This window comes from Cetorhinus maximus, chromosome 12 (genome assembly GCF_964194155.1).
Source record: "Cetorhinus maximus chromosome 12, sCetMax3.hap1.1, whole genome shotgun sequence".
Taxonomy (NCBI): Eukaryota; Metazoa; Chordata; class Chondrichthyes; order Lamniformes; family Cetorhinidae; genus Cetorhinus; species Cetorhinus maximus.
Window position 1 is genome coordinate 112,440,235 of NC_135890.1, and position 13,170 is coordinate 112,453,404.

The window sequence follows — 13,170 nt, forward strand, 5'->3', positions numbered from 1 at the left end:
TTTAGCCACCAAAGCATTGAGGTGTATATTAAAAACGGATTATTTCTCCTATCTAAAGTAACATCCATTGTATCAAATATGGGAGACTGCAGCTTTTAGTCATTAGTGGCACGCTCAAAATATTAGCGACAAAGCTATAATCAACAGACCATTGCTGGCATTTCTGGCATAGTATCCTGGAAGGAACAATGTCTGCCTTCAGCAATGAATTCTTTTGTGATTGCGAGTCATTCACACAACAATATTTAAGTCCATATATGTTAGTGCGTATGGTTAAAGAAGAAATCAGCACGAGATCCTTTGAATCCCTTGTTCTTTTTTAAGCACTGCATTATTGTGGAAATACCATTGACAATTAACACAGAAAGGAGCACCATCTAATCTTGTGGCACTACATCTTTCACACGTATAGTATAGATTGCTCTAACAATCCAAAAATGCAGCTGAAATTATTCAGATCTGTGGTGGTGAAGGCTTTAAATAACAATGCTTGATCAAACTCAAGACTTTAGAGTGAAGAAAGCTGCTCAATGTTTAACATGATTTCCGACAGGTATTAAATTTCTTTTTCACCCAGCTTCCCCATAAAAAAACAAGATTTGGAACCTAAATTTTGAGTGAAATTTTACAGTGTGAATAATTTTTCTGAACTGATTTAAGGTGTTGGGGTGAAATTCCTCCCTCCACCACTTTAGCAATGTCATTGACCCACTTAAAATAAACAAGCAAATGCCTTCACTAAGATAGTAAAAAAAAATTGACCCAAATCTTTTAACAATGGATCACATATAGTAGCACAGCAGAATGGACTCAGGGAAGACTCTCCTCAAACTCTCAACTTGAGCATTTTGGACCGTAATATCCCACCAGATGGGAGGGGCAGTAAAATCATGGCCAAAGAATTTTTCTGAAGTCAGACTCATGGTATAAAATCAGTAATACCTACTTGAAGGCCGCATGCTTATAGTGCAGGACCTCAGTATAAACAGCGGCATAGACCTGTCGAGCTGAAATGGCGATTTCTGTATCCAAAATGCTCAAGTTGAGAGTTTGAGGAGAGTATAGTGCAGGACCTCAGTAAGGTTGTAAAAGGGTGGATGGAAGACAAGATAACCAAAAATTAGTGGCTAACTTAGTCTGACTAAGGTTGGGTTTGAAAAACATGGTAACACTATGACAGGGAGAGCAGACTCGGGGGTGATAAGATTACATTGTTTTCGAGGTCCTGGGGGAGGATAAACTAGAGAAGGAGGTGCTAAGAAATGTAGTGCATTGTACTTAAAGAACAAAAACAAGCCGTTTCAGCTCAACAGGCCTATGACATTGTTTATACTCCTCACAAAATTACTTCTTCAACTAAACTCATCAGCATATCCTTCTATTCCTTCTCCCTCACATATTTATCTAGCTTCTCCTTAAATGCATCTATGTTTTTCACCACAACTACTCCTTGTGGTAATGGCATATCTCCAATAATTCCCTGTTGGATTTCTTAGTGACTATTTTATACTGGTTTTTAAAAATTATTTGTTCATGGGGTGTGGGCGTCACTGGCTAGGCCAGCATTTATTGCCCATCCCTAATTGCTCTTGTTCAGAGGGCATTTAAGTGTCAACTACATTGCTGTGGGTCTAGAGTCACATGTAGGCCAGACCAGATAAGGTAAGGATGGCAGATTTCCATCCCTAAAGGACATTAGTGAACCAGATGGATTTTTGCAACAATTGGCAATGGTTTCATGGTCATCATCAGACTTTTAATTCCAGATTCATGGAATTTGAACCCGGGTCTCTGGAGCATTAACCTGGTTCTCTGGAATACTCGCCCAGTGACAATGCCACTGGTGCTGGTTTTGCATGTAAGCGGAAATATCTTACCCATGTCTACCCTATCAAACAGCCCTATAATCTTACAGATTTTTAAATCAGATCATCCCTCAGTCTTCTCAGTTCTGGTATCATTCTAGCAAATTGTTTTTGCACCTTCTCCTGTATCTCTATAAACTTTTCACAATTTAGAGACCAGAATTATTCACTGTATTCCATGTGTGGTCTAACCAAGGTTCTATACAAGTTAAGAATAATTTCTCCACTTTTCAATACTAACCTTCTATAAATGAACCCCAGTGTTTTTTTTTGGTTGTATTTTAATGGTCTTATTAATCTGAGTTGCTGTTAATAATTTATGTAACTGTACGCCCACATCCCTCTGTTCCTCTTTTCTAACTAGATATTTATTTTTCAAGAGCATTCAAGACCTTATTTTTCCTATCAAAATGTACTACCTCAGACTTGTCATTATTGAAGTTAATTTGCCATTTACATGGCCATTCTGCAATTAATGTCTTCCTATGTTTTCCTTATATTAAATTGAGTATTCAGGAAGGATGAAGATATATTTGGATATATGGCGACTGCAAAAGTGTTCTCTTCCACTGCTGGTAAACCAGGCTATACTCAACAATATTCAGGCAGGAATATTTATGGTTTAGACCAAAGCAAATGCTATACCAACTGTTGAACTGTTGAACATAGTCATTGACAGCTGAGGTTAACAATTGGCCATGGAATTTCAGTATTCAAAATAGATACTAATGGGTATACCGTGTATGGAAAAAGGCATCTATGTAGCTTGCTCATTCTTACTTCACACCAGCTAGTTAGTGTCATGCGTTTATTTTGAAGAGTAGGCTGAGGAAGGGGAGGGGACATTTTTAATGATCGAGGTATGGAATGACTGTGCTGAGGAATGGAACATTGGTACCCTTTTAGTGTCTATGTCAGCATAATCCCTCTCCATCAATCTACCAATTGGTCTTAATCTCACCTTCCGAAGAGTGCCCCATGTGAAGTATCCATTTCTGAGCTCCCATTCAGTGCTTCTCCCTGGCACTCTAGGGTTAGCCGATCTTACCATTTCCTTGCAACTGGCAGGAGGATAGGACTTCAATACAGGCTGAATACAAACACAAGTCCCAGAGTTCAACCATTCATTTAGTATTATTTCCAAAGACTACCTCAGAGATGGTTAACTGACATTGCATTGTCTACTGGATACTCAATTTTGTAATACAAGGGTCTGGCACACATAAGGTTAATGTGTGACTGAATACAGTATCACCCACACAGTGATGTAAGAGAGCACATAACCCACACCCAAGGTCAGTCTAGTGTTGGACAGAGCCGTGTGCATCAGCAAGCATGGAGACAGCTCCGAGCTTGTACCCTTTACTGTATATTTGTAAATAGTTCTAAGAGTTAATAAGACTTACAGTTAACCTAAATATGACTACGAAGACATCTTCAGACCTAACGCACTGTATCCAGCGCCCTACAACACATGTAAGGTGAAGTTCCATCTAAACCCACCCCCGCTTTTTGTTATCTTGCTTTCGCTACATCCAGGAATCCTATATCAGTATAGAATTGCAAATACAATTAATTTCTTTGCGTTTAATTTGTGCCTGTGCCTCATGCTGAGTACTTTATCAATCAGTTCAAGGTTCAGCCATCTGCCCAGGGTGAGGAGCCCAAAGGCCTTCTCTGGATTCTGGATGAAGAGGTGTTAGTTCAAGGTTCCAATGATGCTGTCGTCCTCGATCGCCTTTGTTCCTACTTTGAGAAGAAGGGAATGGAAAAAGGAGGTAATGATAGAAAAAACTAACCGTTGTGGTTTGTAAAGTCTGCTCAAGAAGTTGTGTGGGAGACTGCAGCTCTAATATGTTATTTTAATTAGCGCACTCAAGAGATCAGTTGCAAAGGTATAATCAACAGATTAGTGATGGCTTATTGAGCACAGTATCTGGGAAGTTACATTGCCTATCTTCAGTTATGTATCTCTTGTAAAATCTAATAACTCAATGATAGATTAATGCTGATGTCAGTGCCAGCAGCTAATGAAGAAATCAACACTGATATTTGCTTAGATATTCCTGGTTGAGTACTTAAACCATTAGATCTTTAGAACACCTGCATCTCACCCTGAGAACTCATCACATAAATTCCTGTCATAATCCTACAATGCAGTGATTTGAAGAAACTGTTAACGTACTCTGTTTGTTGTTAAGGTATTCATGTTCCTGCAACAAACATCTTGCACAAAAATGTGTATCCATGGCCTTTGCTCTTTGCCCAAAGTTCCCACCAATCCCAGAGCTACAACAGAGAGAAAGGGTTTAAGTCAGAAGGCTGGAGTCTTTGACAATTTTACTCTGAGATTGGCTGATGGGAGAAGCATGAAACCCTTCAGAAGTCACCTGCTTTGTTCTTGCATTCTTTCTGCCAGATCAAAAGAACATGCATTTATTTAGCACCTTTAACATCCTTCTGATGTTCCAAAGTGGTTCACAGTGAACAGAATGTGGTCACTGCTGTAATATGGATGAGGACAGCAGCCAATTTGCACACACCAAATAGCAATGAGCTAAATGACCAGATAATGGCACAACTTTAAAAAGGGTGGGTGAGCAAGGAGACCTTGGTATCCATGTTTGTAAATTCTTAAAGGTGACATGGCAAGTTGATAAGGTGGTTATAAAAACATATGATTTACTTGGGTTTATAAATGGAGGAATGGAATATAAAAGTAAAGAGATCAAGCTAGACCTTCATAAATCATTCATTAGGCCGAAGCTGGAGTGGACAATTATGCCGCCGCACTTCAGAAAAGATGTACGGGCCTTAGAAAGGCTACAGAGGAGATTTACCAATTACTCAGAGACTTTTTGTGGGCTTATTAGCAGCGATTTCCACTAATCCATCGTCTGGTCAGTACGGCACCCTCTATAAATGTAGTAACCATGGTTTTTATTTCGTGTGTAATATACCTTTAAGAATAATGCTTGGTAAAGAAGATCACATGATCTTTAGCACCCAATAGGAGAGTAGTGTGGGCTACCTCAGTTGTTCGTAGTATAGAGATAGAGTTTGAGTTGAAAGCACACATGTAGTTGCTGCTGAGTTCCTTGTAAATAAACTTAAAGTTTCCACCCAAGAAGTGTCCGTTGGTCAACCCTATCAACAGCACCAACTTGGCCACCACTCACAACAATAGAGAATTTTAAAGTTTATTTAATTATTCACGGGATATGGGTGTCACTGGCTGGGCCGCAATTTATTGCCTTTCCCTAAATGCTCTTGAGAAGGTGGTGGTGAGTTGCCTTCTTGAACCACTGCAGTGGCGTAGGTACTTCCACAGTGCTGTTAGGGAGTGAGCCCCAGAATTTTGACCCAGTAACATTGAAGGAACAGCGATATAGTTCCAAGTCAGAATGGTGAGTGGCTTGGAGGGGAACTTGCAGGTGGTGATGTTCACATGCTTCTGCTGCCCTTTCCTTCTAGGTTGTAGAATTTGTGGGTTTGGAAGGTGCTGTTGAAGGAGCATTGGTGAGTTGCTGCAGTGCATCTTGTAGATGGTACACGCTGCTGCCACTGTGCATCGGTAGTGAAGGAAGTGAATTTTGATGGTGGTGGATGGGGTGCCAATCAAGCTGGCTGCTTTGACCTGGATGGTGTCAAGCTTCTTGAGTGTTGTTGGAGCTGCACTCATCCAGTCAAGAGGAGAGTATTCCATCACACTCCTGACTTGTGCCTTGCAGATGGTGGACAGGCTGAGTGAGGTGAGTTACTCGCTGCAAAATTCCTAGCCTCTGACCTGCTCTTGTAGCCACAGTATTTATATGGCTAGTCCAGTTCAGCTTTTGGTCAGTCATAACCCCCAGAATATTGATAGTGAATCTATAGTGTTTGTGAACAGGACAAGAAACAGTGAACTCTTCAGCGAATCAGATTGAAGTATTTGCACCAAAACATGCAGACTTCCAACCAGGAAATAAAAACAGGAAATTTAAATTACATTTAAATCATGTACAGGAAACAAAATAAATAAATATGGGATTAGGGGAGAGGGCCATTAAATTGACCATTAAATTTTTATAATACTGTATTTTCTTAAGATATCCATTTGGAGAGCTTTTAGAGTAGGAATTACTTCTGTCACACCGCCCCCCCCACCCCTTTCCCCTTGTGTTTCCTTCATCTAAATCTTCTGGGATGTAATCTTGCATTGAGATTTATTTTAGTTCTTGGGGCCTCAGTATTATGATCCATAAAACAAAATTACTAAATTTACCAAATGACTCCCAAATGAAGAAATTCCCAGCAAGATTTCACTTTCTGTAACTTTTACTTTAACGCGAATCAGAATCAACGTCAATTAAACACAAATTAACAGGCATATCACAATCTGAATAAACTATAAATTATACATGGAGTAGGATAGTAGGTTCAGCAAGGACTAGCTCATAGAGTTAGACACTCAGCTTGTTGACTGTCTTCCCTCTCTCCCGTTCCTCTTTTTCCTTTTTCTGTGCCACATGATCTCTGTATTTTAACTTCCTTCCCGTTGCTATGGCTTCCAGGTCCAGGGTCGTGAGGCCACAAGGACCAGTATTTTGTATTATCAAAAAACTATAATTGATCCCTTTAAAGTGACACAAACTCTTATAAGTCCCTTTCAAGCGTTTTTTAAAAACAATTACAAAATCCCCAAACCTTTTAGCGTAATTACAATTTTTCCTTACAGTTGCTGCTTCTGAGTCTAAGGCTGTCACATTCAGAACGTTTAACACAAATTGACTAAAGCTTAAGGTCCCCCTGTCTGTGATTGATCAATGATTTTGTGCTCGCAGAGAAACAGCCAGTGAGGAGATGTGAGCAGGAGCAGCAGTTTGTGATTGCCCACCGACTTGGCACACACCCTGTGAGGTACAACCTGACGGGCTGGATCAATAAAGCCAAGCAGAACCTGTCGCTAGAGAATGCCAGCCAGCTGCTGCAGGAGTCAAGAATGTAAGTGTTCTCGCCTGATGGAGAAGACCCACCTGTAAGATCCAGAAGTTAAAACATGTACCGGCTGAGTCTTACAAGCCGTCCAGGTTCCTGGTCTGTACTGAGGCAGCTGACCTTAGCCAGAGTGATAGCATGGCTGCAATAATTAGCTTCAGTGTCACTGGGTTAAGAAGGGGAAACAATCAGCCAAGCTGACCCTGGTTGTAGGTGCATGTGAGTTGACACTGGGTGGTGGTAGTGATGAGCTAGGATCCTGTGCTTTGCCATTGCATAGCCTCCCAATATACAAGCTTCACACAGGAACAATGGCCAATTGAGGGGGGCCTTGTTTTGTGGCCCTTGTGGAACTGTACCCAACAGGCGTCTGCAGGAATGAAGTGGAACTATGCCACCAATTCTTGTGCACATTTTACACAGCATCTAGCTATAATTTCAAGGATTTAATATTTCAGGGCTGTCCATTTTGCTTTTAAGGGCTGATTTTTTTTCTCCTGGGGATAATTTCTCTGGCACACCATACTTCCACTCCCTGCGAGGGCCATGCCAAAGAAATCTCCCTCATTCTCTTTTGGCACCAGTGTTGACAAAACAGTATTAGAGAGTAATAGAATCGTACAGCACTGGAGGAGGTGATTTGACTCTAGTCTGTGCTGGGCCTTTTGAAGAGTAACCCAGTTAGTCACAATCCCCACCACTACCACCCCCTCCCTTCTTCAAATGCCTACAATTTTTTCCCCTTTAAGCACTTATCCAGTTCCCACTTATTCAATCCGTATCCACCACCCTATCAGGCACTGTATTGATAACAGATACTAATGCAATTATGAGAGACTATGCTCGCAATTATTAAAAATAAATCAATTCCCCCTGCTCCCTGGAGTTCAACGTTCACTTAACCAACCTGAGTGCACTTCATGAATTGATAGCACTTGCCATGGGGAGGCAGCCTGTCTTAGCAATGGGAAAAATGACACCTGCATTAATTCATTCGTACCTGCCATAGAATCCACAAGTACTTCTATGCCAGGTACCTATAGAGGTTTTCGTGCAGATTAAAGGCCCCTCTACCCTGCCCCATGCCTCTTAACTGAACCAGCGCTGTGTTGGGATGCGCACTATTGGCCCTGGACTTCTGTGGAGCGGCAATCAGAGTTGGAAAGCCACTCCTGTCCACGTTTCTTAGCTTAAAATCCGGACGCCTCTTTCTCACCCCACCTTCCGGCACAGGCCGGACCAGAACTGCCCAGTGCAGTGGGTTCCTGAGGCCTTGTGTTGAGGGCTGGAGAGTTTGAGGTAAGGAAGCCATGCCCCTTTTTTTTTACAGCACTCGCTGCTGTAAAGCAGGGAAGCTTAAAGGTCCAGCCATTTTGAGCAGCCAGGGAATAGGTAGGTTTGTAAGGTAAGGTGATGATAGAGGTGTTCAAAATCGTGAATGGGCTGGATAGTGTAGATAGGGAGAAACTGTTCCCGCTCGGTCAAGGGATCGAGGATGAGAGAGGGCACAGATTTAAAGTGATTTGAAAAAGAAGCAAATGTGATGCGAGAAAAGACTTTTTCACACAGTGGGCGGTTGGAGTCTGGAATGCACGGCCTGTAGGTGTGGTGGAGGCAGGTTCAACTGAGGCATTCGAGAGGGCAGTAGATGATTATTTGGATAGAAACAACGTGCAAGGATACGGGGAAAAAGCAGGAGAATGGCACTAAGTCATAATGCTCATTTGGAAAGCCGGTGAACACACGATGGGCCGAAAGGCCTCCTTCTGCGACATAACAATTCTGTGATTTTGTGAAGTGGGTAGGATTGGGGTCGATGGGGTGTGGTCAGTCGGTGGGGGTGGGGTCAGTTGGTTGGGTGCGTGGGGTTAGGTGGTCAGTGGGAGGGGTGTTAGATCCTCAGTGGTGGGGGAGTTTGGATGGCCGAGTTCAGGTGCACAGTATTGGGGGGGTTGGGTGATCAGGGAGGTGGGGACCGGGTGGTCATTGGGGGGCGCAGTCGTGAGGTCAGGTGGTCGGGAGGATGTGGGTTAGGTGGTCAGTGGCAGTGGGGGGGGGTTGAGAGGGGTGGGGGTCAAGTGGTCAGTTGGGTGATTGGGGAGCTGGGGGTCAGGTTGTCAGTTGGAGGGGTCGGGTTGTTGGGAGGGGTGGGATGGTTGGCGGGGTGGGGGTTGGGTGGTTAGTGGGGTGGTTGGCGGTCGAGGGTTGAGTGGTTGGTGTGGGGGTCAGTTGGGGGGCATTGGGTGATTGGGTGGTTGGAGTGGTGGGGGCCGGGTGGTTGGTGGGGGTTGGGTGGCTAGTGGCGGGGGGGGTCAGGGGGCGGGGGTCAGTACTATAGTTACCCAGCAGTTAGAAGTAGTTTTAATTCTTCCAATGTTTCTTCAGTAACTATTCTGGTAAGAGAGTTGGAACCATCTGAACTTTGCGATGGTTCTGATTGCAGGGCAATTTCCCAATGGAAGTTTGAACTTCCCGGGTAATTGCTGTACAATCCTTATCTGGGGATGTCTGGAGAGGCTGAGGGGGGCGTTCCCCAGCCCAGCGCATCTTTGGTGCACCCCCCCAGTTATGGTGCCATGGAATTCGGAAGTTATGCACCATTGTTTTCTGCACCAACTGCCCTGTGGCTTTCCCACCTGAGAGAGACAACTGCTTAATCAAAGCTGCAACATAATTTATCGAGTTTTTACTCACATTCTATCAGCCTTTCACACAAGGGATGGCAAATATGCTTAACCCAAATGCATTAGAGTAATTTATAATTGACAGACACAAAGCAGCCCTTCCTTGAGTTTTCTTCAGCTATCTGTGGGCGTGAACCCCATTTCCTTTCTGGAACATTGTATGTTGAGAACCAGTTCACCTGTTCTTTCATAATATCTGTTCCTTTAAGCGATCTGCATTATTAATACTAGTGGGGAGGCGGTGGCGTGGTGGTATTGTCACTGGGCTGGTAATCCAGAGACCCAGTGTAATGCTCTGGGGACCCAGGCTTGAATCCCAACCCGGCAGATGGTGGAATTTGAATCCAATAAAAAAAAACCTGGAATTAAAAGTCTGATGATGATCATCAAACCACTGTCGATTGTTGTGGAAACCCATCTGGTTTACTAATGTCCCTCAGCGAAGGAAATCAGTCATCCTTACCTGGTCTGGCCTTCATGTGAACCAGGCCAACAGCAACGTGGTTGACTCTTACAGTGCCCCTTGAACAAGGACAATTAGGGATGGGCAATAAATGCTGCCCTAGCCAGCGATGCCCACATCCCATGAACAAATTAAAAAAGTTACACCCATTAACAGGTTAATCAATATGTAATATTTGGTCAGTATCCATCTCCCTTGTGGGTGCAATGCATGGGATTTGGGATTAATACATGCTTCACTTTGGCTTTTTAAAACCAAATTTGAATCATATTTCTGTATTAAAATCAATCTAATAAGATTACCATGGATTAGGGCAAGCTTTTTTAAAATTATTTTTCTTAATACTGTACGGACTATTGAAGCATCTTCAGTTAGGCTTGATGTTGGTTTACATAGATCCTGTTGACTTAATGGAAAGTAAACCAATGCTACAAAATGTTGTTTTCTGGAGAAATGTAGCGAAGAGCTGAAGCCCTGAACACAGGACACAATAAAGGTTGAAAAGAGTAGGAAAGAAGTTGAGATGTGAAAGAATAATGTCGAGCTTGTGCACAAGTGGGGCAGTGAGTTCTGGGCTGAACTTTCACCCCGAGGCAGAAGGGGCTTTGGAGGCGGGCGTGCTGACAATTTCTTGCTATCGGCTGGCATTCCAGCCTGCTGGCATGTTTCCATCTCTGGCCTACTTCCAGGAAGCGGGATTCTGGAGGATGATGGCCACCTGCCCGCCAGTTATGCGTAGCCAATAAAGCCAATGCTAATTGAGGGCACTCTTCATACACTGTCTGGATTGTCCAGATGGTGGACGGGCTGCACGATCTCAATGGAGCACATAGCTGCAATGGTGGTACCCTTCCAGTGGCAGGCTGGTTGGGGTGGCGTGGTGGGGGTGGGGTTGAGGGGGGGGTGTGAATTGTCAGGGGTACACCCCATGAAGAAGGCCAGCATAGACCGCTGAACTGTGAGAGTCACAGCCGCAGGCCACCCTGTGCCAGTTATGCCCTCCACAATGACGGCCTACCAGCTGTGGCCACAGTATATTTTCTACCATTTACAGGTCTTCAGCAGAAATCTCCATCTTGAGGCACCCTCGATGTCCGACACCAACGTAGGCAGTGCCCACCTCTCTCAGCGGGGCTGCCGGCTGCCCAGAGCCTTGTGGAGCTCCCATTGGCCCACCCCTTGAAGGCTGCCTCCTGGAATCTGCTCCAGGATCCTGCCACAGTGGGCTCCTGACCAGATTTTCAGCCCTTTACTTTAACATGATCAAGGTGCAACAAAGAGAACTTCGGTTAGCCTGGATATACTTGCATATTGAAAGGAACAAGACAGAGAAATTCAAAGCAGTTATATTATCTGTTTCTATAATGTAATCACAGGTTTCTTCTCTAGACTCCAAATAACCCAGTATTGCTTTGTTGGTTTTGTTTTATAACTCTACCTATAATGTTTCGGAAGGACTCTACTCTGGTGCATATTATTCTCAAGTGGGTGGAGCACCCTTGGCAGCAGCTTGCAATGAAATTGTCAGTGCTGCTCAATGATTTCCTTATTTAGAAAGTGATTTGAACGTTGGATGGGATTAAGCCATTATTTTGCTCCCTGTCACTACTCAATAGGGAAATAAGAATGATGTGCTTCACTTCCATGTAACATGCATGACCGGTTGAAACCCGTTCTTCAACAAGAGCAACAACTTATATTTATATAGCACCTATAACATAATTAATCTTCCCAAGGCATATAACAGGCTTTATAAAACATAGTAGTGCATTGAGTTACATAAGGGGATATTAAATCAGATGACCAGGAGCTTGGTCAAAGAGGTAGGTTTTAAGGAGTGTCTTAAAGGAGAAATGTGAGGCAGGGAGGTGAAGAGGTGTAGGGAGGATATCCCAGAGCTGAGCGCTAAGGCAACTGAAGGCATGGCTACCAATGGAGGAGCAATTAAAATCGGGGATGCCCAAGAGGCCAAAATTAGAGGAGTGCTGATATCTAAGAGGGTTCTGGGGCTGGAGGAGATTGCAGAGATAGGGAGGGGTGAGACCATTGAGGAGTTTGAAAACAAGGGTGAGAACTTTAAAATCAAGGCGTTGATTCATTGGGAGCCATTGTACTTCAGTGAGAACAGGGGTGAGAGAGGGACTTGGTGCAAGTTAAGACACAGGCAGCAGAATTTTGGATCACCTCAATTTTACAAAGGGTAGAATGTGGGAGATCAGCCAGGACTGTGATACAATAGTCAAGTGTCAGGGTACTGAAGGCATGGAGGAGATGTTTCAACATCAGATGAGCTGAGGCGGGGTGAAGTTGGGCAATTCATTTGAAACTCTCGTAAGTGGCCAAGGGATTTCTGTTGACAAGTCAAGTTCTCACTTTTTGGGATCAACTGACCCATCCTGTGTAATGCTCTCTGGCTAGTTACATTCAGCATCAGTGTCGAGACGATGTCTATAAGATATAAGAGTAAGGGGGGTAATTTTGAATTTGAGAATATTCATGGATTCCACTAATGGAACCCTGTAACCAATCATTAAGGTTGGTTAAATGTAATCTCATTTGGAAATACTGTCAATTTAACCTCTTTCTGGCTGGGCATTTTGATCAGGTTTGTGTTGATCTGGTTTATCTTATACCCAAATAACCATTGAGACCAACAAGTGACAACTTGTGGGTGAATCATGTGCAAATGTCAAAAGACAGGGAGTCAAACCTTGAGCTCTCAGTCTGCGGTGCATCACAATTGTCATACTGTTCGATACAACACCATCAATGAAATGCAGCTAATCTATCGACCCTTTCCTCCAACTAGTGAATGCCTCAAGAAAGTTTTCTCTCCACGATCTAAAATCCCGATGATCTGTCGGTCAGTGTCTGGTCTGGAAGGCACTTCCCAGCAGGCCTTGCACAGGATCAGTTGTGTACGGAAGACATTCAGCACCAGCTTTGCAGCTGTGAAGAGAAATTCAGTATGCGCGCTTATTAAGCTACAAGTGGTAAGTGTGGACAGGCTGAGTAATGGGCCAGAGGTTATATTTATAAGTATCTGTTTCCACTTGACTCTCTTTAACACAATTGAACTGATGGAAGCCCATCAAATTCAATCCTAGAACTGAGTATTTGACAGGCTCCCGGGGCCAACTTTAAGTTTGTGACTGTAATGGAAGGAGGTGGTGGCGTAGAG

The 13,170-nt window shown here is 43.5% G+C and overlaps 1 protein-coding gene across 1 annotated transcript in view; it reads left to right on the forward strand.

The window, feature by feature from the left end:
• The window catches only part of LOC144687882 (unconventional myosin-XVIIIb-like), a 284,738-nt gene that overhangs the window by 93,775 nt on the left and 177,793 nt on the right, over nucleotides 1-13,170 (forward strand). The window contains exons 15-17 of the mRNA XM_078554448.1: nucleotides 3,496-3,643; nucleotides 6,689-6,848; nucleotides 12,799-12,982. Of these exons, the coding sequence (XP_078410574.1) occupies nucleotides 3,496-3,643; nucleotides 6,689-6,848; nucleotides 12,799-12,982 (492 nt within the window). The remainder of the gene's footprint in view (nucleotides 1-3,495; nucleotides 3,644-6,688; nucleotides 6,849-12,798; nucleotides 12,983-13,170) is intronic.